The sequence below is a fragment of the Taudactylus pleione genome, unplaced genomic scaffold, assembly GCF_031769625.1.
Source record: "Taudactylus pleione unplaced genomic scaffold, aTauple2 ptg000065l, whole genome shotgun sequence".
Taxonomy (NCBI): domain Eukaryota; kingdom Metazoa; phylum Chordata; class Amphibia; order Anura; family Myobatrachidae; genus Taudactylus; species Taudactylus pleione.
Window position 1 is genome coordinate 3599086 of NW_028284467.1, and position 27301 is coordinate 3626386.

Sequence of the window (27301 nt, forward strand, 5' to 3'; positions counted from 1 at the left end):
ACTTTCGTGAGGGCAGTTTCAGTGGAGTGGAGAGAACGGAAGCAGGACTGAAAAGGGTCAAGGAGGGAGTGGGAGGAAAGAAAAGTGGTAAGGCGTCTATCTATCTATCTATCTATCTATCTATCTATCTATCGTCAAAATGCAGATGGCCGGGAGACCTTCTGTCTAAATCCCGGCGTCTAAATACCAATGCGGGACTAAAGACAGGTGTCGAAATCCTGACGTCCGTCTAAATCCCGACGCCGGAATCTAGACAGATGGCTTCCCGAATGAAGGTAAGCTGGGCAGTATTAGAGCTTAACCACAGGGGGGGAGGGTTAGGTTTAGAGATCCCTGGGGGGACTTAGGGTTAGGCACCACCCCGGGAGGGATAGGTTTAGGGTGCGGGGAGGGGGGGTTAGATTTAGGAACCCCTGGGGGGAGGTTAGGGTTAGGCACCACCCTGGGAGGGTTAGGTTTAGGGTCAGGGAGGGGGGGTTAGGTTTAGGCACCCCCGTGGAGAGGTTAGGGTTAGGCACCACTAAGGGAATTTTAGGATTAGGGGGGGAGAGGGGAGGGTTATGGTACTTACCAGCCCCAGTCGGGATTTTCAGCATTGAGGCTTGCAGCATCGAGATTTTGTCAGACGGCTTCCCGGTCGTCGGCATTTCTATATATCTATCTATCTACAGATATGTCCTCTTGCATATTTGCCGCTTGTGAGGCAACTCGCTACAAGTTGCGCAACCGACTATAGGATTGCATGGTGCGAACGCAGAGCACGGCAAGGCGTAGCTAATCACTTGGCGCGATGTGTGCGCATGTTTGCAGCGTTACCGGGAAAAGATGCAAGAGGACACATCTCTGTCTATATAAAGATAGAGTGAGAGACACGTATACACAGTGTGGCTGATGTAGGGTTGAAGGTATCCCAGTTTGCATAGCATATCTTGTGTTAATACGCACTGGTCACAAAACAAATGCACATATACACAGTTGTGCAGACACGCATGTATTTTTCCCCTTGCAAACCTTGGTTACAACCACAGGCAGAACGGGGGAGGAAAGGGATGTAAGCATTGTATGCCTGTTAGGAGGCTTTGACACTTAGTAAAGGGCATTTGAAAATTCAGTACAGCTGATGATGATGGCTTGTAGGGCTGCTATCAGAAATGGTGAGGCCCACTATAAATTAATGAAGCCCTCTTCCCCTCTTCCTTCCTACACAACTTACCTGTATTGTTCTTATCACCTTTACCTGCAAATCTCCAAACCACTCATTGCCTCCACTACTCTATCTTGTCTGTCCATTTATTACCTTTTTAACCCATCTCAGTTAGTAGTTAAATGTATCTTTATAGCACTTGCAGCACCCAGGAGTTTCTGCATAAATGTGCATAGCTTTTTGCCTTATTTTTATAAAAAAAACCCTACTAATATATCTTCCTATTTACCTTCAATCTGGCATATCCTAACACTTAGAAAACATGTCACTGTTGCAGGTGTCCAGGGTGAAAATTTGCACCTTGTTAGACTGTGCACCTCCGAGATACACAGTGCTAAACTAGCACTCACCATATGGAATTCATCACCTCCCTGTACAGGGACGGACTGGGGCTGTATATCAGCCATGGCACTCTGCCCTGCGCGCCTTAGGTGCACTAGTTAGTGAAGGGGGCGTGGTTATTTCAAGGAGACGTGCCGCAAGTCACGGGGACCTGGCCTCGCGGCACGCTCCCTCGGCTCTTCCCGGCCCAGCACATCACATCGCTGACCCATCAATGCCTCCACCCCTTCCGTCTCCCTGAGATCATAGTGAATCCAGAGCAGTGGGGTGGAGGGCGGGAAACACTTCCTTCCTCGCTCCTCGAGCTGGCCCTAAGGTGGCCAGTCCAGCCCTGTCCCTGTATATTCCTAGCATACCCATTTTAATCCCGACTCTACAGCAGTCCCAGTAAGTATACTATATACAGCCATGGCCAAAAGTTTTGAGAATGACACAAGTATTGGTTTTCACAAAGACTGCTGCTTTAGTTTTTATTATGGCAATTACATATACTCCAGAATGTCATGAAGAGTGATCAGATGAATTGCAATTAATTGCAAAGTCCCTCTTTTCCATGACAATGAACTCAATCCCAAAAACAAAATTTCCACTGCATTTCAGCCCTGCCACAAAAGTACCAGCTGACATCATGTCATTGATTCTCTCGTTAACACAGGTGAGCGTGTTGACGAGGACAAGGCTGGAGATCACTCTGTCATGCTGATTGAGATAGAATAGCAGACTGGAAGCTTTAAAAGGAGGGTGGAGCTTGAAATCATTGTTCTTCCTCTGGTGTCAAGAAGGGCAGCAAAGAAGCCACTTCTCTCCAGGAAAAACATCAGGGACAGACTGATATTCTGCAAAAGGTACAGGGATTGGACTGCTGAGGACCAGAGTAAAGTTATTTTCTCTGATGAATACTCTTTCAGATTGTTTGGGACATCTGAAAAAATGCTTGTCTGGAGAAGGAAAGGTGAGCGCTACCATCAGTCCTGTGTCATGCAAACAGTAAAGCATCCTGAGACCATTCATGTGTGGATTTGCTTCTCAGCCAAGGGAGTGAGCTCACTCACAATTTTACCTAAGAAAACACAGCCATGAATAAAGAATGGTACCAAAACATCCTCCAAGAGCAACTTCTCCCAACCATCCAAGAACAATTTGGTGATGAACAATGCCTTTTCCAGCATGATGGAGCACCTTGCCATAAGGCAAAATTGATAATAAGTGGTTCAGGGAACAATACATCAAAATTTTGGGTCCATGGCCAGGAAACTCCCCAGACCTTAATCCCATTGAGAACTTGTGGTGAATCCTCAAGAGGTGGGTGGACAAACCAAAACCACGAATTCTGACAAACTCCAAGCATTTATTAGACAAGAATGGGCGGCCATCAGTCAGTATGTGGCCCAGAAGTTGATTGACAGCATGCCAGGGCGAATTGCAGAGGTCTTGAAAAAGAAGGGTCAACACTGAAAATATTGACGCTGTGCATAAACTTAATGTAATTGTCAATAAAAGCCTTTGACACTTATGAAATGCTTGTAATTTTACTTCAGTATACCATAATAACATCTGACAAAAAGGTCTAAAAACACTGAAGCAGCAAACTTTGTGAAAACCAATACTTGTGTCATTCTCAAAACTTTTGGCCATGGCTGTAAATAAACAATAATATTTTATCCTACAGCAAGATACAGCTCACTATGGGTCCTATTTATCATTAAATATTTGCAGCATATTCCCCGAAAATAAATTTTTTCCGCAAATATTAGGTGTCCCCTTTACATACTGTAAAGGGGACACCTAATATTTGCGGAAAAAGTTACCAGGATGGTACCGCAGCAGATATGCAGTCCTTTCATTACTGACTGCATCTGCATCGCTCATAGGTTTCTATGGGGGTTGCAAAGCTGTCAGATGTACCAAACTCTGGTATGCAAAGCCTTCTAGAGTTTGGTCCCCGCAGCTTACACCATCTGAAGATGGTGTAGTGCTGCTGTAGCCTATGGGCTAGACTTGTATGATCTGTAGACAGCTCATGCTCAGTAGTCCTAATAGTGAAGAAGTGAAGAGACCACTGACGCTTTCACTTCACTCTGACCATATTGCAGGGACAGGCTCCTTTCTGAGCCCCTGTCCCTTTGTGTGCTATCGCATGCTGCAATGCGATGATGGGTGCTAATATCGCACCTAGATAGCATTGAAGCATGTGATTATTGATAAATGGGCCCCTTCATTAGACAGCTATAAAAGTCCAGTTTTTGGATTCCCCTGTATACATGGATTCATGGTTATGTCTCTAGGTCTATACGATATATATAAAGCCCAAATACAGATAAGGTATTAACATAATGGCCATCTTACTTATGAAGCTTGAAACTCTGTGAAAGCTGTCATATCTTTCCTAAACACCGCTAGAAAGAGTGTCAAGATAGAAGAAGATAATTGCAGAGAGCCTTCTCCTCATTCACAGCTTTCAGCTGATGTGTTTCGTCAACAATATATTTCAAATAAATAACTACACAGAATTTTTATTCCTCCTCTCGTGAATAAAATAATTAATTAGCATGTTGCTGAGTTGACTTAATACATAGCAGCCCACATATTGTTTCTACATTTAAACATATAAAATAATAAAACAATGCCATAGTCTGATCTTCCTACCTGTCCCTTTTTCTTTAGTCCTTCCCTCCTGTCTGACTGCGTTCGGCTCTCTATTTAGTTCTGTCTTTCACTCTCCCACTTTCACTACCCTCCCCTGTTTGTTCTTCCTTCTTGCTACTCTTTTTTACCTTTAACTGTTTGCCATCCCATATACAGTATATCATGAAAAAATCCTTTTCTGTAAACCTTTACCATCAACAATTCTACTTAGTTCTTACACACAGGACGCTCAGCTGGCCCTGCACAGCAAGGAGCTGCCACTGCCACCTTCTTTATTTGCCACCTTCCTGCTCCTGAAGTGGGTGTTGGGAGAAACGTCATGACGTCTCTCCCACAGTGCCAACGGCAAGGAGCTGTGAGATGGAGGCGGGTGCAGGAGCAGGGATTCAGGTAAGTACAGTGTTGTGTGTCTTTATATGTAAGGGGCACTATTACTGTGCGCATTGTATCAAGGGTACTACTACTGTGGGCACTGTATAGGGGACACTACTACTGTGGGCATTGTATAGGGGCCCTAGTACTGTAGGCATTGAATAGGGGACACTACTATTGTATAAGGGGCACTACTACTGTGGGCATTGGTTAAGGGGCACTACTACTGTGGGCATTGTATAGGGGGCACTATTACTGTGTGCATTTTATAGGGGCACTACTACTGTGGGCATTGCATAGGGGCACTACTACTGAGGGTATTGCATAAGGGTCACTAATACTGTGATCATTATATGTATGGGGCACTACTACTGTGGGCATTATGTGTAAGGGGCACTACTACTGTGGGCATGGCATGTAAGGGGCAGTACTACTGTGGAAATTATGTGTAAGTGGCACTACTAATGTGGGCATTATGTGTATAATGGGCAATAATACTGTGGGCATTATGTATATAAGGGGCAGTACTGTGGGCAGTGGCACTGTACGTAAGGGGCACTACTGTGTGTCATAACATGAATAAGAGACACTGCTATGTGGTGTAATGTGAATCAGGGGCACTATGGGGGTCATTCAGACCCGCTCGAAAGCGCAGGATGCTCGCAAGCGGGTCGATGTTACCCCACTGCGCATGCACCCGACAGAGGGAGCTCCGTCGTGCGCATGCGCGAGACCCGGCTAGCGACGGGATAGCCGTCGCTCCGGGTCTCGCACCAAAGGGGGCGTGCTTTTCAATGTTGACAGCACGCCCCCTTTGGTGGGCATGCCGGGGGCGTGGCTGCCAGACGGAGGCGTTCCCATGGGAACACCTACCGTCTGAAGCTGGCACCAGTGACATCAGTAGTGATGTCAGTGGGAGTGATTTTGGATCTGATAGAGCCAAAATCACTCCAGGGCTTGCGGCAGCGAGACCCTACCGCAGGGTCTCCGTTGCAAGCCCGATGGTCGCGATGGTCAAAACCATCGCGACCATCATCATGGACGCTCGCATAAGCTGTGGGTAGTCACCCACAGCTATGCGAGCGTCCAGGAGGACGCTCCATTTTCATGTAGGAGGGCCCTGATTCAGAGCGAGCGCTCTGGTCAGAGCATCCGGCTCTGAATCAGGCCCTATGTGCGGCGTAATGTGAATAATATTGTGCTACTGTGTGGCATAATTTGAATTGAGGGTACTATTGGGTGGCCACATCCCTTTCTTGTGAGATCACGCCCCTTTTTCGGTGCACGCTGTCCCTTTATAAAAAATGGGTGGGTGCAAATTTATAGTAGGCAGGGGTTCGCCGAACACCTTAGCACCGGCCCTGCTTATACATTACTCTGTTATGCAGACACATGCACACATAATAAAACACACACACATAAAATAAGAGTAAAGCAATCTGGAAACGTACTTCTGATAGTGACTTAGTGGTATTGTTTGTTATCGTACATGTTGAACTGTACGGCATTATATGCAAAGTCGTAACTAGACATTTTGATGCCCTGAGCCAAAAAAAGCATTGGTGTCCCCCCCCATATTTGAAATAGGGACATTGCACCAAATAAGGGGTATGGTCTCTCGAGAAAGGTGCTTGGTCATATAATAGTACCCCCAATTCAAATTACGCCACACAGTAGTTCAACCTTATTCACATTACTCCGCACAGTTGTGCCCCTTTTTCACATTACACCACACAGTAGTGCCCCTTATTTAAGTTACACCACACAATAATGCCCCTTATTCACATTACACCACACAGTAGTGTCCCTTATTCATGTTACATCATACAATAGTGCCCCTTATTCACATTAGATCACACAGTAGTGCCCCTTATTCATATTATGCCACAGTAGTGTCACTTATTCACGTTATCCACACAGTAGAACCCCTTATTAATGTTACGCCACACAGTAGTACCTCTTATACATGGTATACCACACAGTAGTGATCCTTACACATTATGCCACACAGTTGTGCCCCTTATACACATTATTCCAAATAAAACTCACTCACTCTGACACAGTCTCTCTTGCTCCCCTTAATTTCTCACCTCGATTACATGGGGCATCTCTTCCTTTTTAAGGCTTGCAAATTATTATAACCACATGAACAATGCTACACTGCTCCTAGACCTAGAAGGAGCTGGTAGCGACATGTTTGTTTTTTAGGGGTACTCTCCCCCAATTTTGACACAAGCAGTACTAATTCTGGTTGTACTTTTAGGAGGAGGAGGATGTTTTTTAACAGCAAAGGCAAGATCTGTACTGGTGATCACCATCATCAGCACAAACTGACAGTTGTGTGTTTAACCCCAACATATATACCTCTTAATAGGAGTATCTGCAGCTTCTTCAGCTCTGCAGAGTGTAAGGAGCGTTAACATGTCCTCTAAGTGCAGACTTGTAAGAGATACCTTACATTTTGGGTGTAAAAAAAAATTATTTTGTGGGTAGTAATCCATTTACGTACACTTGCCTACTTTTGAAAAAGCATTTAATGGAGATTATGAAAACAACACCTATGAGCACGGCTGTAAAGTGGGCGTGTACTGCTGCATATGAGAGGCGTGCCATAAAATTGATTTAAATCCAAATGTAAATGAGCCCCAAAGCAGTTAGTAAGATCTACTTGTTGATGAAAACACACTGATACTTTCAGAAAATGCATGTAGCCATAGGGACCATTGTGCCGTATACCAATGGAAGGAAATTATACTATTGACTCCATTGGAATGTATATATCTATGCTTTTTTTAAATAACAGCTAAGGTGCAATGAGGGAGATTGCTGGACAGAGAGTCAGGGAGATTGCTACTATTTCAGGGAGTCTCCCTGACAATCAGGGAGAGTTGACAAGTATGCATTTATGTCCATTTCTGCATGAGTCCCTGTATCTTGAAAGACAAACAATAGAATGGTTTTTTCTATAAATACAATGAAATTACTTATGCCTGCAGACAGTACTGCTATTAAAACACATTCCCTGCTAATCCTTTATGGATGAGCTTGCAGTTAGCTATTTCTACAAATAACTACAGGCTAAAGCAAATCTACAGTATATAATGCGCACAGGCTTACACCTGGAAAACTATACATAAAGGATATGAAAGCAGTTTCTGTGCTGCATGGTTTTGTATATATTACACAAATACTATGTTTATATTCACATAGTAATTTAGAGTTGGAAATATACAGGGTTATTCCACTCCACCCTTGGCTCTGACCCTTGCTCCCTCAGTTTGTCTTCTTAGCACTGGGCTAGAACTGATCAAAGGCAGTATAGTGCAGTAATAATAACATCATCAATACGATGCTTTTCTGTCACTGTGTACACCAAAATAGCAAAGGAAGGAGTTACTGAAATCTTCATAATGCCCATTTCTATAGGCCAACCATTAAGGATGTGGCCCACACATTGGATGAGATTGGAGGGAGGGGGGAACTGGGTGATATATTTTGTTTTCACCAATCCCATAGCACCTTGCATTATTTACCATGTTAGTGGAACACTTGGCAATCACTCACTATGTAGAACAGGAAACATTATTTATTGGCAAAATATAAGTAGACAGATTTATCAATCTACTGAGTTTGTGATGCAGAGGTATACAGTACTCGGTGACATGGTATAAACTAGGCAGCCTGTGCTTATCTCAGGAAATGATAAGCAGAGCCTATGCCGTAGTAGCCAGCGGGCACCCTAGTGCAGTGTGTGAAACTGTGTGATCCGCCAGGGAGTAAATAAATGTGGAAGCAGCTTACATTACAGACTGGTGTGCCCGCGCTGAGTTGTAGTTACATAAACCAATCCCATAAAATAAAATCCAATATTTACACTTAAGAATAAAACTAAGCACACTCTTGGGCCAAAGCATCAGGAGGCGCAAACTTTCCATGTGCGCAATTGCATTACTCTTTTGGAATTTACCTTTTGCTGTCACCCTTATTTGTTATCTTAAGTTTGTTATCCATCTATAATGCAACAGTTCCTGTTAGACACCATGTTTATATTACCCTTGTTCAGTGCTTTTTCCAGTCTCTAATATGTCCTTCAGAAAACATCTAAAGAAAGAGCCCACACTGGATTTGGCATAATTCAGTCTTTAAGCACATGGTAAAAAACAACAACAACAAAGAATCAGCAATAAATCTGAACATCTGCTTTTAAAACTTCATACGATTGACCTTGAAACACATCCAATGGGAGCCAAAAAAGATGCATTAGGAGTCCAAGGTGGAAATGTCTCTGCCAATATCATTATCTGATCTTCATTCCTTTGTCCATTATTTCACTAATATGTTTTTTCTTTATCTGCCAGTGTAGTAACTTTATATTTTATATAATGCACTTTGTAAGACTCCATGATAAAGGGTCACGTGTGTCTGATGCTGACGGACTGGAATATAATAGATAAGTTCTGGGTCTTGCCTGCTCATTGTAGAACAAGAATACCACTGCAAAGTGCAGTATAATGGTTTTAAAAATAACCAACTTAGTTTCTTCATAGCTTCTGCTTAGAACAGATGTCTCTATTCCTCTGGACCACTTGGAAAGATCTCCTCGTAGTGAGTGAGAAAATGTTCCACCACTTGGTTCTGATAAACCATATTGGCAGCAATGTTTGCAAACTGTTCTTTCTCCGGCCTCATCAGTGTTGGCCCAAAGACAATGCCGACGTTCTGAGTGGTCATGCGATTCATCTCGGAGTGTTCTTTGACTCTGCGAGCAGAAGATGGGAATTAATGGCAAAAGGTATACCACAGTATAATGCATTTATTACGTTATCTGCAGGTGATTGTATGGAGATAATGGCGTTAGTAAATTACTGTGACCTTTCTTTATACACTATCATAATGCAATATTACCAATTATCATAGAATCAGGATTTCCCATCATTAGATAGCACAGTATATACTCTAGGGGGCATATTCAATTGAGAGTGGGATTTTGCACTCCAACAAATTTTGCGCCCAAGTTTGGATTACAGACGGTATGTGAGCTCCCAATATCCGCGGGATCCAATAAAAAAAAAAATGATTGCAATTTTGTTTGCATGCAAAATCCCTCGGGGGGTGAGGACAGGAGGGGGAGACCCAGGGGAACGATACATGTCCCCTATTTAACATTATTCTGTACAAAATCATAAATATTATAAACAGGAGAGCATGCAACTGGAATGGAGTAGATTGGGCCACAATCATGTGATCAGACAACCTGATCCAGGGGAATATGGGGATTGGTTTTTGTCCCACCAGGATGTGAAGTATCCTGCTTCTACGGGGCAACACACCAAAAGAGGTATAGCTGCGATACTCCGAGAGGTGGTAGCCACGGAATACCCTGAGGTGTTTAACACAGTAGGCACAAATGCCAAAGGTACACAAAGTGTGGGATTTTGGTAGCATGCCACAAAGTACACAGAAGTGTTGGCACTGTTTGAACAGTGCACGGCGTGCAATAGAGTATACGGATGTGTCGGCACTGCTTGGACAGAGCAGATACATGTATGGAACAGTGCGTCGCGTGTAATGAAAGGCACAGATTTGTTGGCACTGTGGAAACAGCAGGTAGCGTGCAATGAAAGACATATACGTATTGGCACTGTGGCAACACTGCGTATCATGCAATGAGATACACAGAGTACAGTATATTGCAATAATCCTGGAGCTCAAAGCAGGCAGCAAGTGTATAATAATAAGTGTATAATTACTGCGACTTTTGTTTATAAACTATCATAATCACACACACCCACAAAGATGATAATGCAAACAGGTGGAATTGGCACAGCCAAATACTTTTACGAGAATGCTAAGACCCCCACAGGACTTCACCAGGAATCCCAACAAGAGCATACGAACTTTACTCAGGGAGGGCCCAGTGTGGTTAGTACCCACCGTGAAAGCAACAGAATACTTAGCTGGTATGAGGCCTGGAAACACCGCAGATGTGCTGATGTCGAGGAAACCAAACACCGGAGTTTAAACAACACTCATAGAAAAGTATACTGGAGAGTATAATTCTGTAGGCGTGAGCAGCTATATAGAACACAATTGATAGTGCACTAAGCAGGTTCTTATAGTGGCTGGCAAATGGATGATTCCCCGCATGAGTCATCTGTTTCTGGAGGTTAGTGGTAACACCTGAGAGAGGTGATGTCATCTCTAGCCTGAGGCTGAACTCACCTGGGTTCTGTTACAATTCTAATAGGGACCTGCTGAGTGTTGGAGGCAGGCCAGTGGTATCTATGACAGCTGATACTAACAGAGGAAAAGGAGGGCACAACTAGACTTCCATGTAATGGAGCATAGACAGATGAGCTCCTAATAAAGCTTTATCTCAGCCATCTGATGCCGAGAGAAAAAACTTTTTTTCTTTAAAGTGAATTACTTGATTAAAGCCATCCTATGATCTTATGAGTCATGTTATACAAATAAATATAAAACAAAGAAAAGTAAACCAGATGATATAATTATGTTAGACACGATATTGTAAATGAAATGGATTAAGAAACAGATTCGTCATTTTGAGGTTACTATTGCTACATAGTTACAATGCTAGAAACAGGAGTTTGATACACGTATCATTGTTAATGCTTACTGCATAATAGCAGTGTATGGTGCAGAAACTTTTTAGCCTACAACATCCTAATATTGAGGAATACTGTTAATTATACTATGAGCAAAGTCCATTGTACACCAAGACTGCTAACCTATATATTGGTGATAATTAGATTCATTAATCACTTAATGGTGTTGATTATGCACGTATCTTTCCAACATAATAGACCCTTACCCTGGTGCAGTTGTTGTGACAAAACGCGTTGAAGAGCAATCTAACAATGCATCATACTACACCTTCTTCTGTCCCACTGCTCATTCTATACAGGAGAGGTTTGTCTGTGGGACAGTGGAGGACATGAGTCCACAATGACTGGGTACCAGCACAGTCAGAATGTCCGCTAAGTTAGATAAGCTATTTTCACATTTTGATACTTATCAGTGTGGGAATTCAAGATTGTTAAATGTTAGTTTATTATCTGTGGTGCTTTCTTTCTTCTTTCCTCTACTCCCCCTCTATCTAATTTTTTTAGATAATTCATAAGATACATGCCAGCAAAAAGGAAAAAAATAAACTTCCGTTGATTCAGGGAATTATCTGACTGTGTACTGAACACAAGAGAATTGAATATGCTTCTGCTACAAAAGTCTGTGTTCAGGATCTGGTATTTGTTCTGAATTTCTGTAAATCAAGAAAATCCCCCTTTGGGAAAAACATCCATAAGAAAAAAAGAGGGCAGTTTAAGCCATACGGATAATCAAGAGTGATCAGATTCAGGGTGAAATGCTGGGTTGTCTTATAGTGGTACAAGGGCAGGAAGTTTGGAAAGGAGATTACATTTTTTAATTTTGTTCCAGACTTCAGTGAGAATGCCACAGTGGGAACCACTTTAATTCAGAGCCTCTACTCTAGAGTGAAACCAAAGTAAGAAAGCAAAATGGTATTAGCTAAGCAGGATTCAATAGAAATGCAGATTTTGTGCCACAGTACTCAGTGAGACAGGTGGGAAGCAAAGAAGTAAAATTGTAGTTTGGGGGCTCTATTGTCTCCCTCCTTAGCAGACTATCAGAGGCCTAATCTCAAGCCCAGATGACTCAAGTGAACTGAGAAATTTAATGCTGAAGAGACCAAAGAGCTTTTGATGGGATCTCAATTTGATTAAGGGGGGTACACACTATACAGATATATCTGCAGATGATGGTTGTTTGTACACACTGAACAACCATCATCTGTGTCTGCCCGCAGGTCCGACGTTCACGACGCCGACGTTTACCGACATATCTTGTACCTAGCTTAAGTCTGAAATACATACAGTCTCAGCAGAGCAATAACTTCAACCATATTCATTTGGCTGTCCATTAATTAACAATGCATGCCACTCTGTAAAGCAGAGGTTATTTTATTGAACAAAGCCCGGTAGTTCTCTGAGTAAATGTTGTTGTATCTTCTTGAGGATAATTACCAAGTACTAGAGTCTCAACTGTTTTATAGTGACTCAAGAAGAGGCAAGTGGTCAATGGATAACTACAGTAACATCATTACAGTGAATGTGGAGTATGAGGTGCATAATGGCACTCCTCTAAGGTATTGTACAGCCTGAGTGAATTCTGGTTGTAGCCAAAACAACAACCTTAGAGCAATATAGAAAATAGATGATGTGGAACCTTCAAGACGCTCAGACCTTCCAAGATGGATAACAAATATGAATTATTGAGCACTGTTAGCCCCATTGTCACTCCATTTGTTCTTACAGTATCACACTATGGTTTGATTTCTTGTTTTCTATTGGCTGATATCCGAGGACATCATTACTGTATCATAAACCCTTAGCCAATACTCTCCTGTTTACAATGCTGATCTCATCACTCTTCAAACTCCAGCCTGCCCACCTCACTCTACCCATGAATGCCGACTCTCCTACCAGCTCATTACTTCCTCCCACTATCGCCTACAAAATTTTGCCTGGACTGCTCCCCATCTCAGGAACTCTCTCCCTCTTCCTATCAGACTATCCACTTTGCTTCAAATGGACTCTCAAGACCCACTTCTTCATCAAAGCCAACCAGCTCTCATCCTAACCCACTGGCCCAGAATCTTTGCTCACTGTCTCTCTACTCTGTGTAACACCTGACTGTCTCCCCCCCCCCTTTAGACTGTAAACTCTCACGAGCAGGACCTCTATTCCCTCATAAGCTTTTCCTTCCCTCACTTCTACCAACATATCCTCCCCACTGCCTACAACGGCACCCAACCTTTGGGCTCTGCCACCCTGCTGCTTATTTCAATATCATGACCGCTGATGCAGCAATGTTTATAAACAATGTCCATGTTCTGCAATGTTCTGTATTGTAAGTCACTTTCATTCTCATTTTTGTTCACAGTTTCTGTTTTTGTACTATGTAAGGTGCTGCGGATCCCTTGTGGTGCCATATAAATAAAGGATAATAATGATAATAAACCCTGAGGAACATAACTCGTTATGCAACATATGATACAGATTTTTGCTCAGATTGGAGAGATATATTGTACAGTGAACTCTAAAGGTTCATACACATGTAACGATTTTTCTGTCAGATTTTCCCTTGAAAAAGTGAACGATTTTTTGAAGTGTAATGAATGATTTTTTGAACGATGAACGAGTAATGTTCCTTCCTTTAATGAAAATCTTCATGTTGGACAGTCTGAAATGGACGATGAACGATAACTACAAACGGGAGTGCACATTTGTGATTATCGTTCATCATTATAACTCATAAACTGAACGATTTTTTTGAACGATTTAACAATAACGATGTCGTTATTGACAAATCGTTCAAAAAATCGTTACGTGTGTATGCACCTTTACACACTGTAAGCACAATACCAAAGGGGAAAACACCCTGAATTACCAAATTATGGACATTTATTAACATTTATGCCCTTTGATTACTGTATTACACTAATGTCCACATTCCCTTTTTCATGGTGTTGAGGATTCCTGAATCGCATCTCCTGAGACCTTGTGAAGTTTGTTCCCTCTATTCCTGTTATTTATCTGGGAAGGTCTGAGCACCTTGACTGTTCCACATCAACTGTTTTCTGTACAGTACTAACCATTACATACTTCAAACAGTTCCCCTATCTAAAACAAAGACATTATATAATCTAAACTGGTGAAAGTATTCAAGCGATCCCCTTAAATCCAAACAAGCAGAAGAAAAAAAAATAAAAATCAGAAAAACTTTTTTTTCAAAAATGATTATATAGTAATAAAATAGAGTCTCACTCCTGCCATCTCACTCACTAATTACTGTTCAATAAACCTGTTCTGTGCCTGGGGCCTTGTGTAAGTGGCACAGAAAAAACAAGAGAGCAAAACACAGATGACATTAAGAAAAGATGTGGGCAGAGATAACCTTGTCGTGCTTTGGGTGGACCATACTGTATGTTTTTATTGGTTTCTTGCTCTAATAAAAACAACTAAACCACGCTGACCAGCCCAGATGCTGGTGTCCATGATTGTGGTGGGGCACTTAATTATAAAAATGTATGGAAGCAGGGAGACTGGGGCTGTAATTAAAATAAAAAGGAACAACATATCTTAACTTTTACACTTTGGGCCTGATTATGAGTCACATGCAAATGTGCACATAGCAACGGCTAGTGGCGGTCGTCCATCTTCGAGTTTATGCAAATTGTCTACGAACGCCTTCCCTTGTGTACATCAGTGCAGCCAAATGTGCAACGGCATGTACTCACCCTTTCAGTTCCAGTGCACCATCGGTTGCACCATCAAAATTTGCACCAACCCTATGGCAGGTGCAGTTTTTCAGTCTGACCATGGCCTCCAATGCCTGTAGCTGTGCGGCTGTAAATGCAGCAGTCATTTGTATTGACACGCCAACACACTCCCATAATACGGCCACTGAATAGACCATGTTTGCGTGCACTACTAGTCACCTCCCAGTTGCTGCCTAGGAATTCCCATCACTTTACCACCACTTTTTTGATACTATATGAATCAATTGCAACTGCACCTGTGTGCGTAAACTCTGTGTAATGAATACACCGTAGATATGGCAGAAATTTCCGAGCATGCGCAGCTGCGCATAATCACTCAACTACGTGAATATCAGCAATGCCTGCAGATTGCGTCACAGATTCAGGCCCTTTATGACATATGTAATTAACATTACACTGTCCAAGTTCATACATCTAATAGTTACTATAACAGTTGGTGTAGGAATACTGGGCCTGATTCAGAGCCGAACGCTCTGACCAGAGCGCTCGCTCAGAATCAGGGCCCTCCTCCCTCAACTTGGAGCGCCCTCATGGACGCTCGCATAGCTGTGGGTTACCACCCACAGCTATAGCGAGCGTCCATGATGATGGTCGCGATGGTCAAGACCATCGCGACCATCGGGCTTGCGACGAGACCCTGCGGTAGGGTCTCGGTGACCGCAAGCCCTGGAGTGATTTTGGCTCTATCAGAGCTAAAATCACTCCCACTGACATCACTAGTGATGTCAGTGGGGCCGGACTCAGACGGTAGGCGTTCCCATGGGAACGCCTCCGTCTGGCAGCCACGCCTCCGGCACGCCCTCCAAAGGGGGCGTGCTGTCACTCACCATCGACAGCACGCCCCCTTTGGTGCGAGACCCATAACGACGGCTTGGCCTCGTTATTCGGGTCTCGCGCATGCCCACGACGCAGCTCCCTCCGTCGTGCGCATGCGCAATTCGGCACCATCGACCCGCTCGCGAGCGGGTCTGAATCAGCCCCTCTGTTAGTAAGGCATTATAAGAATTTCCTCTGAATATCACAGAATAAAGTGGTTGATTGTAAAAGGTTGAAGCTCTTGTAAGAAGCTCAGTCACTTCCTCCGTGGATTTGTCAGGCACACAGATCCTGAATCATACAGGCTAACCTGGCCAGCCGAGAAGCATATGTGCAGCTGCTTTTCTTAACCCTAGAGAAATGAGATTTGTACATGGGCAGGCAGGAAGTGGACTAAAATGACTCAATGCAAAAAATTAATCAGAATACCGAGAATGTAACTATTTCTTCACTCGCTTAATCTAATCTAAACTATCTACCAAGGTGCTCAGCATGCAAATAACTGCTCTCAGGAAGAAAATGGACATAATGTAACATTAGGATATTGGCCGATTAAAGTAGATAACTATAACAATTCCGTGCAATTTCCTTCTTATATGGTTTAAATTAATACAGGGGGAAAACATGAAATGTCACAGTGAAACTTGCCAAAACACTATGGGCTGCCAGAGACTAAAAACAAAACTAGTGGAAAGGGGATGCAGTCAAAATGTCAACATTTAGGTATATTTACTAAAGTGCTGGTTTTTATATGTGGAGATGTTGCCATACTTCTTCTGTGTTTCTATTAAAGGTGGCTTAGGCTCATTGCTAGAGAGGAATCATCTATTTTGAAAAAAATGTCCTCTCCATTGCCTGAATAAATCAAGGCACCAAGTCTAAGAGTAAGCTACAGGGGAGTGGGTGAGCGATAGTCATCCTAAAATCTTAGTCAAAGAGAAAAATGATGGTACATCAACAATACATATAAATATGCTGTTTAGAAGAAATCACTAAATATCACAGAGCTGTAGTAAAGTATATTAAATCCTCATAAAGAAAATCATTCATCTGACACAAAGAGATTCTATGGTAGGAATGAAATTTTTGGTAATATCCAGCTAATAAAAGAACAGAGTAGGTGTGTGTGATAGAGCGCTAGGTCTGGATTATGGATGCAATATACATAAAAATAATCCTGATGAAGGATTATTCCGAAATGCGTTGTGCCGATTACTTACGACCACCTGGACTGACTTGGACCAACTACCATTCCCGTTTGGGCTCCCCATATTCACGTGTTGCGGTGGTGCCGAGCTATTAAGCCCGGGACCTACAGCCATAGGAAGCTAGCCCACCGCAACCACCACAAAGGGTGAGGACATCTTTCCACCATTGCCCGCTAGGGAGTTTATGGACCTTTTTTTTCCAGGATTTGCTATATGTTTTTTATGTATTTATGTCTCACTCATCTAATAAATGTACATCATTTTGTTGCTAACCATAGCCACTAGTACATTTATTTTTATGTATATTGAATCCATAGTCCAGACCTAGCGCTCTATCACACACACCTACTCTGCTCTTTTATTATTTGTATAGGAAGTATTTGTGTTGCTCCCCAGGTGTGTGTAGTGCTGCAGGTGGTTTGGTTCACTGCGCAAGAATTGTACTCACCAAATTTTTCGGTAATATCCAGCTGCAAATGTCTCCGAGAATTATGGTAGTATAATGTTTGGGGCAATAAGGTGCTGGTGTTCCAATGGTACTTCACAGACATCACTGGTAGTTTGCCTATTGTCTCTATATTCCTATCTCCATTTTAAATTTATATAAATTGTCTTATATAAATATTAAGGGATGGATGTATAATAATAAATTCTTGTTATAGAGCTTAACATAGTTTCTATGACGGTGAAATGATGCTGCTACTGAGTCTGCTTACAGAGCTCAATAATAAGCACAGTAGTCATTGTTGTCTTCTCTTCCCCACAATCATTTTATCTTTTCTAGTGTGTTGTCTCAAGGGTGCAACTAGGGGGAGGAGACTATGATGTTCTCTGTATTATATGGTTGTCGCTGATGCTTTCTGTATTATATGGCAGTCACTATGATGTTCTCTGTATTATATGGAAGTCATTGGTGCTCTCTGTATTATATGGTGGCCACTGATGCGCTCTGTATTATATGGTAGTCATTGTGATGTTCTTCTCTGTATTATATGATGTCCACTAAAGCTTTCTGCATTATATGGCAGTCATATAGGTAGAGGGTGACTACTATCTACTGGGGGACACAGAGCTGAGTCTTTGCCTTGGGTGAAAGTCTAGGTTCACCCCTGTAGTCTCTTATTACTCTTCTTCAAGACCATATAGACAAAACGGATCCTGGCCCTGTGACCATGATCGCACAAATGCCATAAAGAGTAATCACCAGTAATGAATTCAGGATATCCAGACCTGATCCTCCATGTTCCTGACTGTATTGAAATTGCCTCATACTTTTCTAGTGTGTAGCATGGCATAAGGATTCAAACCAACCAGTATATCCCAATACTTAGATTTTTGTAACAGGCTTTAAAGACTTATACAAGCAATTACATAAAACACAAAATTATGAAATTAAATCAATTGAAACCAAGACCTGAGTGAACAGATGTGTCTTGTTCATGTTTTCCAATACTTCCAGAGCAGTACAATCTTAAAGCGACCAATTTATAGGCAGACAGTGTATGAATAAAGTGTTGGCGTAATGTGGCAATAACAAAGTGAGTCAGCATCTGAAACATCTGCAGCACCTCCTTTCCTATGAGCCCTTTTTACAGAGAATTGCAGTAACAGCGGGACACAAAACATTGAATTAATATTGGTATATTCTCAATAGGAAACAGATGTTTGACTTTATATATAAAAGTATTGAGATGTACAGTCCCCATTACATTTAGGCAAATACCCATTGGCTTAATTAAATCTACAGAATCTATAGTTCCATGTATAACATCGCACACAGCAGCGCCACCTAGTCTGCTGGCATATCCATGTGCCTCTGCATGGCATTGTATTATAGCTTTGCTCCTGCTATGTCAGCAGGTGCTGAATTTAAATGTGATCAATGCACAACATTGTGTCTTATCAACAGGTAATTTTGCTTTTCTATAATGAGTCCAGTGTAGGACTAGCCCATTGGGGAACTGGAAAAATCCCTGGTGCATCTTGCTGCTTGGGTGCTCTATACTGGAGGGAACAGATCCTACATCGAGGAGTCAAGCTGAGGATCAAGCAGCCAGGGGGAGTCAGCATCACTCTTGCCGGACACCCCATCTGCTATCCCCAACCCCCATCCCTCACTACAGCCAGACACCCCACCTGTTAATCCCCCTCCTCCCTCACTACAGTCAGACCTGATAAAACTCCCCCAATACTGCCATACTGCCCCTCCCTACTTTCAGGCACCACACCTGCCACACTCTCCCTTCCTGCTGTCATACACCACACCTACCACACTTCTGTCAGACACCTCACCTGCCACACTTTCCGTCCATGTTGTCAGACACTCCACCTGTCACACTACTCCCCCCAACTGCCAGACACCCTTAAAAGAAAAAAGACGAAAGGGAAAAAGAAAGAAAGAAAAAACAAAAGATTATGGGCCTGATTCAGAGCCGCTCGTAAGCGGCCGCTCGTTCGTTCCGAGCGATGTTTGCACAACTGCGCATGCGTACGGATCGTAATACGCATGCGTGAACCAGTCAGTGCGGCCGAAAATCGTTTGTTCGCTAAATAGCGAATGCCTGCTATTTTGAGTGACAGGAGGAGGCGTATGGTAACGGGGGAAGGTGCTTGAAAACGGGGAGTGGAGATCCGAACGCAGGGGTGCTTAAAGGTCAAAACGGGCGTTTTAAGGGTGTGCATAATTAATACAGCAGCGTCACTGACCACGTCACTGGGTTATTTTATAGTCAGAACTGCTCGCAAGATTGTGGTAGGAAAAACCAACCAGAATAGCGAGCAGTTCATACGCTGGTCGATGTACTCGATTAATCTGATAAATAGCGGACATGACGTAGGATGCGAGCGGACAGGGGGCGTAGATTTCCAAAAAACTACCGCATGTTTTGTTCGCTCGTTCAGACCTAGAGGCGTGAACAGACCGCAAAGAGCGAACGGTTCATTTGAATAGCCACCCCTTTTTCCTGAACGAGCGAGCGCAAATAGCGTCCGGCTCTGAATGAGGTCCTATATTCATTAACACTGAGGTAAGTGCATATTCAACATTTTTATGTATTTCTATAAATACTGTATAATTTGGTTTATTTTTTTAGAATTAAAAATAGCCTTTCAGGAGCAAATATTTAAAATCTAGATAATAAATATCATGAATAAAATGTTGTTTTCATTTTTTTAAGTGAATAAAGTTTTTTTTGTTTCTATTAGTACATGTTAATTATATAAACGCCAACATAAGCCTGTCAGCGCTGCCCAACATTGTTTTAAAACCTCCATCTACCTGGTTGAAGTGTTTCAAATGGAAAAAACAGCATAGTGCTGTCCTCATGATTAACAAGTACCAAAATGAAAATATAGGCCCTCATTCAGAGCCGTACGCTCTGAGCAGAGCGCACGCTCTGAATGAGGGCCGGGCTCCATTTTCATGGAGCGTCCTCCTGGACGCTCGTATAGCTGTGGGTCACCACCCACAGGCTATACGAGCGTGCATTGTGATGGCCGCGATGGTCGAGACCATCGCGACCATCGAAATTGCGAGCCGGAGCCTGCGGTTGAGGTTTTCAACCGCAAGCTCCGGAGTGATTTTGGCTCTATCAGAGCCAAAATCACTCCCACTGACATCACTAGTGATGTCAGTGGGCCGGCTTCTGACGGGAGGCGTTCCCGTGGGAACGGCCCCGTCAGGGAGGCACGCCCCCGGCACGCCCACCAAAGGGGGCGTGCTGTCAATCAACATTGACAGCACGCCCCCTTTGATCGGACACAACGAGCGAAGGACTTTCCTTCGCTCGTCGCGTCTGGCGCATGCGCACGACGGAGCTCCCTCCGTCGTGCGCATGCTCAGTCCATAACATCGACCCACTTGCGAGCGGACAGCCGCTCGCGAGTGGGTCTGAATCAGGTCCATAATCTTTATTCCGCGGGCTGACCATAAACCCTCTATTGGCTAGCCTTGCCTCTCTGGTAACTGGTGATACCCCCTCTCAGTGCAGCCCATGGTCCTTTAAACTATGTTATGGGCCCCTAATTTCACATTCCCACAATGGGCGTTTCATGTCCCACTTTGACACTGCTTCTGTCTGTGTGTTTATATGATTATCTGTTACTACTGACCACTCTTAGGGGTATATTTACTAAAGGACGATTTTAATCGATGTAAAAATTTATCAAAATCGATGTTGTGTTTCTGGGGCTACTAACAGTCAACTTTTCAATTATTTTTTTAAGTATTACTAAATGTGTGATTTAACCCCAGAAACAAAACATCGATTTTGATCGATTTTAAATAGATTAAAATCGACCTTTGGTAAATATGGGGGTCATTCAGACCCGGTCGCAAGCGCTGAGCGCTCGCAACCGGGTCAATGATCCTCACTGGGCATGCGCACGTCGGAGCTGGCTCCGACGTGCGCATGCGCGAGACCCGGCTAGTGACGGGCGCTCTGTTGCTAGGGGTCTCGCACCAAAGGGGGCGAGCTGTCGATGGTGAGTGACAGCTTGCCTCATTTGGGAGTCGGGCAGGGGGCGTGGCCGGCCAAATGGAGGAGTTCCCGAAGGAACACTTGCCGTTTGGGGGCGGCCCCACTGACATCAGCAGTGATGTCAGTGGGGAGCTTCCTGCTCGATCAAAGCAGGAAGCTCCCTGGGGCTTGCGAGTGCCGAGACCCAACCTTAGGGTCTCATCGCAAGCCCTGATGGTTCGCTAGAGCTGTGGGTGGTAAACCACAGCTTAGCGATCGACCAAGAGGCGGCACTACAAGCGGCCGCCCTCATTCAGAGCGACCACTTGCATCTAACGACCGCCTCTGAATGAGGTCCTATACCGGATTGCCCGTCGCTAGCCGGGTCTCGCGCATGCCCACGACGGAGCCGGCTCCGTCGTGCGCATGTGCTGTGAGCCACCATCGACCCGGTTGCGAGCGCTCAGCGCTTGTGACCGGGTCTGAGTCAGGCCCTGAGTCCGCTCCCCTAAATGAAGCACAAAAGTCACGATACATGACACTCTCAAGGCACTTCCATCATCTGATCCCTTGCCGCCCAATTGCCTGCCAGAAATACTTATTTCATTTAAGTTTCCCTTTGCTCATGATGTGACACGAACGCAACTACTTGTAACTTTGGATGCAGCATGCGCCTCATGCGCACACCATGTTTCACGACTCAGATGCAGTTGGCTCAACTGCATAATTTCACATATGCATCTGACTGAGAATCACCCCCAGTATCTCAAATACCAATGTGTCCTCATACATAATCGCTGTAGTCATGCCAAACAGCCCCACTCGGCGCGCCAGGTCCCATGCGACTCTGCTAGAGCCGGGCATCTTTTTTGCGTCTTATTTTTACATGCATCTGTTGTAATGCGATGCGACTAAGGCCCTGATTCAGACCCGCTCGCGGCCGGAGGCAGCTCGCAGGTCTGAAGGGCGTTTTTTTTTTATTTTTTTTGTCCGGCCTTCTGGCCGCTCATTAAGCTGTGAGTGACCACCCACAGCTTTAGCGAGAGGCCAGGTGATGGTCGTGATGGTCTCGACCATCGGCACCATCAGGCTTGCGACGAGACCCTTGTGGTAATAGAGCCGAGAGCTCACTACTGACATCCCTCGTGATGTCAGTAGGGCTGCCCACAAACGGCAGGCGTTCCTTCAGGAAAGCCTCAGTTTGTCCGGCCACCCCCCACCCCGCCTGCAAAACGGGGCGAGCTGTCGATCAACATCGACAGCCGCCCCGTTTGTAGTGAGCCCTGGAGCGAGAGAATTTCTCTCTCGCTCCGGGGCTTGCGCACGCACATTGCGCATGCTGCACGTGTGCAATGCCCCACCATCGACCCGCTTGCGAGCGCATAGAGCTCGCAAGCTGGTCTGAATCAGGCCCTAAGATGTACCAGGAGATTGCACTGATAATTTGACATGTGAAATTTGCATATCTGTGTGCGACTGAGTATCTGAATCTATGTACGGAGGTGCTAGGATTCAGCGGCTGTGGCTTTTTTTAACGCCAAGTTCCGTTGTGCAACGTATACAGACTCAGGTGCACACAGCTATATAAGTGTTGCATATCAAATTAATCAGCACAGCCTCCTGGTGCGTCCTAGTACATCGCATTGTCAGCAAAAAACAGATGCCCGGCGCTAGTTGAGTCGTGTGGGACCTGGCGGCTCACTCTCATCAGGCATCTTGTGTTCCATGGCGTGTTGAGGCTAGATGTATGAGAACACAAACATGGATGAAAGAGGCATGTGCTCAAACCTCCCCTAATTTATATGAAAGTAAGCAACCAAGCTCAATAGAATGAAGCTGCTACTTTTATCCATTGTGACACAACTACATTACCAGAAGTTGCCTATGAGTCTGGGAATATGGCATTAGCTCTGATAGACGCTAACACATTACAAGGGCAGGTCACTCTACTTTCTGCCATCCTTGGCTCAGACCTGTGTACACTGTACTCATTCTACTCCCAGGGGGGAGGTGGCATTCTCTGGTAACTGGCATTGCAGAACATGTCTGATCTCCTACATAACAGCCAGGTGACTGAGTGGGAAAACTCTGTTTCTGATTTCTTTGTTAGATATCTGACAGGTCCAAGGAATTATAACTGTCTGAATTAGGTCAAATTTGAAGAACTATTAGTAATTCTCACCTCATTACCTCTCATTTATGGCAGATTTAACAAAAGCTATTTCCCTCCCTTTTAGAAGTACAGTATACAAGCTGCCAAGGGGAATTCTATTCTGAAAACATAACAGTTATCATAAGTATTAAACAGAGAATGTCATTTCCGGATTGTGGCACAGGATGCATTCTGTCAGCATGAGAAGACATCTGAGTTATACTGCAGCTGGGGGAGAAACCGGCCTTTCACTGTAAATTAATATCACCTGGTCATTTGTGTAATGGCTTCTCATTTCTAGAATACCTGTGGGACTATGGTGGGCGGCCTGCCTTTAGACGAGTTTATTTAGAAATACCACAATCCGGCTGAGTCATTCTTCAGAAAATCATGCACTGATACAGAGATAGTGTATATTAACATAGAAAAATATAAGCCATATGCTTACTGATATATGTGCACGCTGCATGTTTCTTAGTAGGGTGGGTTTGTCATGAAAGATATCCCATATCCCGTATATCAGCTGTGTTGCAATTTTCTGGTAATTACTGGCTTTCCCACATGGATTGTGGCAGCAATCAGTAACTGGAATAGCAGCACTGTACAGAGTGAAACCTAATAACTATAGATTATATTATATAAGGCAGTGGTTCCCAAACTGTTTTGAATCATGGCGCCCTAGATTCAAGTATCATTAGTAAATTGTGCTTATATGTCATCCTTAGGGTCAGGTATGTGGTGGGGGACAGGGTTGTGCTCTGTTTGTCCACATATTTTATGACTGGCAGCAAAATGCACTGGTTTAGCCTAGCACATTGACCAGTAATAATTTGATTTGGTCCTGGACCACCAACTCATGGCACCCTTGAAAGAGCCCTGTGACACCCCAGGGTGCCACGGAACCTACTTTAGGTAAAAAACAAGGTGCCATGCATACTGCACATTACTACAAACATATTATTGTGGACTCGTCATTTGCAGGGTCGCTAGCTATTGTGCAGGGGCTTTTTTTTTTACACATAATTATATATGAAATTACATAAGGTAAAAACTAAGGCATTACTAGTAATATCTGGACACAAACAATTAACATAAACACACTATTCCATCTCAGACAAAATGGGCCGTAATCAGAGGTGAGTCTTTTGTGGCAGTCGCATCTGCATATTTATGCTAATGCCACGTCTGATTTTCAAACAACTGATACGCCCACTTTCAGGAGCATTTCTATACTGTGGGCCTGATTCAGAGGTGGACACTAATGCATACTTACCTACTCTCCCGAAATGGTCGGGAGCCTCCCGAAAATCGGGTTGCGCTCCCGACCAACCGGAAGACTAGGCAAGTCTCCCGGAACCGGCCGCAGCCAGCCCGCACCCCCCGTTGCCGGCCACTTACTATGCAGTCCGGGGGATCAGATGACGTGATTCGCCTTAAATCGCGTCATCGAAGCCCCGCCCCCCACTGCACAGTGCCTGTATTACCGTCTCCACCTGCTGTGTTCAAAGAGCCGACCAGGCTGTCCCCTCCCGGGAGCCTAAAGGTAGACAAGTATACCCTAATGCTGCCTCGGTTGTCCTCCAGGACCCAGCCCCAACCTCTCCACACACACAATCTGCCACCCGCGATCACCCCTCCCTCATCTCCCCACCGGCGCTGCTACACAGAAAAAGTATCAGCAGCAGCTCTGATAACAGGTGGCACCCACTATCCATCAGAGGAGGACAAACGGGACTTCTGTCCCGGGCCCGGACACTCCGATAGAGAAGGTGGGCCCGGCCCGCTCCTACCACAAGCCCGCCGCCGCCACCGCCGCTACTACCAGTGCAAGTGAAGAAAGGGGCCACTGTCCACTGCCGCTACTGCCACTGCAAATGAATGGAGCCCCCAGACGATCCACCCCCAAACCGCCGCTGCAGCTACTAGAGCCCTCCGTCCACCGTGAAAGAGATGCCTGTCGGTCCCCCGGCTCCTCTGCCTCGGTATAATAAAGCTTATTATCCGGTGCATGACTGAACGAGGCAGAGGGGCCGGGGGACCGACAGGCACCTCTTTCACGGCAGACAGCGGCACTGAAGGAGAGAGAGAGGAGCCGCAGTGAACTATGGAAGTGAACAGATAGCAGCAGTCTTGTTAACAGAGAGTGAGGCACAAGAAGTCTGGAGAGACGGAGTATAGCTGTGTATACTCACTATATAGATGTCTGTATATATATATATATATATATAAAATATATATATATATATATATAATCTGTTTGGAGGCATATTATTGGTACCTAGCAGCAGCAAACCAGGCACAGGCTGCATGTGCAGATGCAGTTGGGCCATAAGGAGGGGCGTGTGCGGCCGCACAGGGCGGGATCGCCTGGGGGTGGTACTAACCGTACATGTAGTCGACTGCAGCCTGCACCCTCCTCTGACTCACTGTTTCTGTACTGTGTGGGAATAGGGAGAGGGTCCTGCCTATTTAGTCAGTACCGGGTCCCACAATTTCTGATGGCAGTCCTGATAGTGGGATATGGTATACACCACTGTTCCGCACCCTAGGCTGCAGCCCCACAAGTTCCAAGACAATGTGTACACCTAATGGTATCGCTTTTAGAATGATGACCATGAGCACAGTTCTATAGATCTAGAATTTCTACTTTATGCCTAACAACTCTCTTAAAGGACTGTCACAATTTAACTGTCCAGATTCCGGTTAATTTGCATTCTATCTCTAACTCTTGTGGGGTCTCTGTGGGTATTTCCATTGTTCTGTTCATGTATAGGCACTTTGGGTTGATGTGATTCTGACTACAATTAAAACCTCCTTAAACAAGCCCTTTTTAACAATTTAATTGTGGACAAACATTAACGGCCTGATTCTGAGTGGGACACAACACCGATATTCATGCAAATGGTCAGTAATTTTCAAGTGCACGTGTCTAAAGAGTACATGCTATATATGATATATCATCCAAATTATCTTCCGCGGCAGATCAGCACGACCATCGTATAGTGTGTACTCCAATTTATCGTACAATGGAGTGTGTGGTTGCATCTTTCCATCGAATGTGCTGCACATCAGATGGGATGATGCCATGGTCGATGCGGTATATTATCATAATTTATTTATTATCAGGTGCTTATTTAGCTCCAGCATATTTATTGAGCTTTACAATTGGGAACAAACAGTAATAGAAATAGACTGAATGATAACAGACAAACACAGAGGTACAAAGGCCCTGCTAGCAAGCTTACATTCTATAGGATAAGTTGTACGGCATAGGGTCGCTGCAAGCTTCCATGGTGCATCCGTTAGCTGCAGGATTATTGTGCCTAAAGACGCACAGAGTGGGCATATCAGCACATTCAGATGCAAGGGATTATACTAGTATTAGTATAAAGTAGCAGGCGCAACTGCGACAAAAAACGCAAAAACAGATGCTGTTGCGTCCGACTTCTACCCAGGATGAAATGCTCAGCTGTAAAACATTTTATCCATTGCCATTTGAAAAACACATTTTTTGAAGAAATGTATGAACTCATCCCCGGTAACCAGGTATTCCAGGCAACTGAAATCTTGGGGCCTGTAAAGTCAGGGTTTTGGGGCCCCCCCATCCCTCCCCAATAGGACAGACCAATCAGCCATTGTCTCATCCCCATGCTCCCCTCCCCACTGTTTCTCTCCAGCCTCATCCTCCATCTCTCCAGCACCATCCCTGCCGTGTCTCTCAGCCTT

General features: G+C 44.3%; 1 protein-coding gene across 4 annotated transcripts in view; it reads right to left on the reverse strand.

Annotated features, from left to right (window-relative positions):
• Positions 1 to 8694: 8694 nt before the first annotated feature.
• Positions 8695 to 27301, reverse strand: part of ARHGAP9 (Rho GTPase activating protein 9) — a 160527-nt gene continuing 141920 nt past the window's right edge. For all 4 annotated transcript variants that reach the window (XM_088465894.1, XM_088465895.1, XM_088465892.1 and 1 more), the window contains one exon: positions 8695 to 9323. In XM_088465894.1, coding sequence (XP_088322020.1) covers positions 9134 to 9323 — 190 coding nt within the window. In that variant the 3' untranslated portion in view covers positions 8695 to 9133. The remainder of the gene's footprint in view (positions 9324 to 27301) is intronic.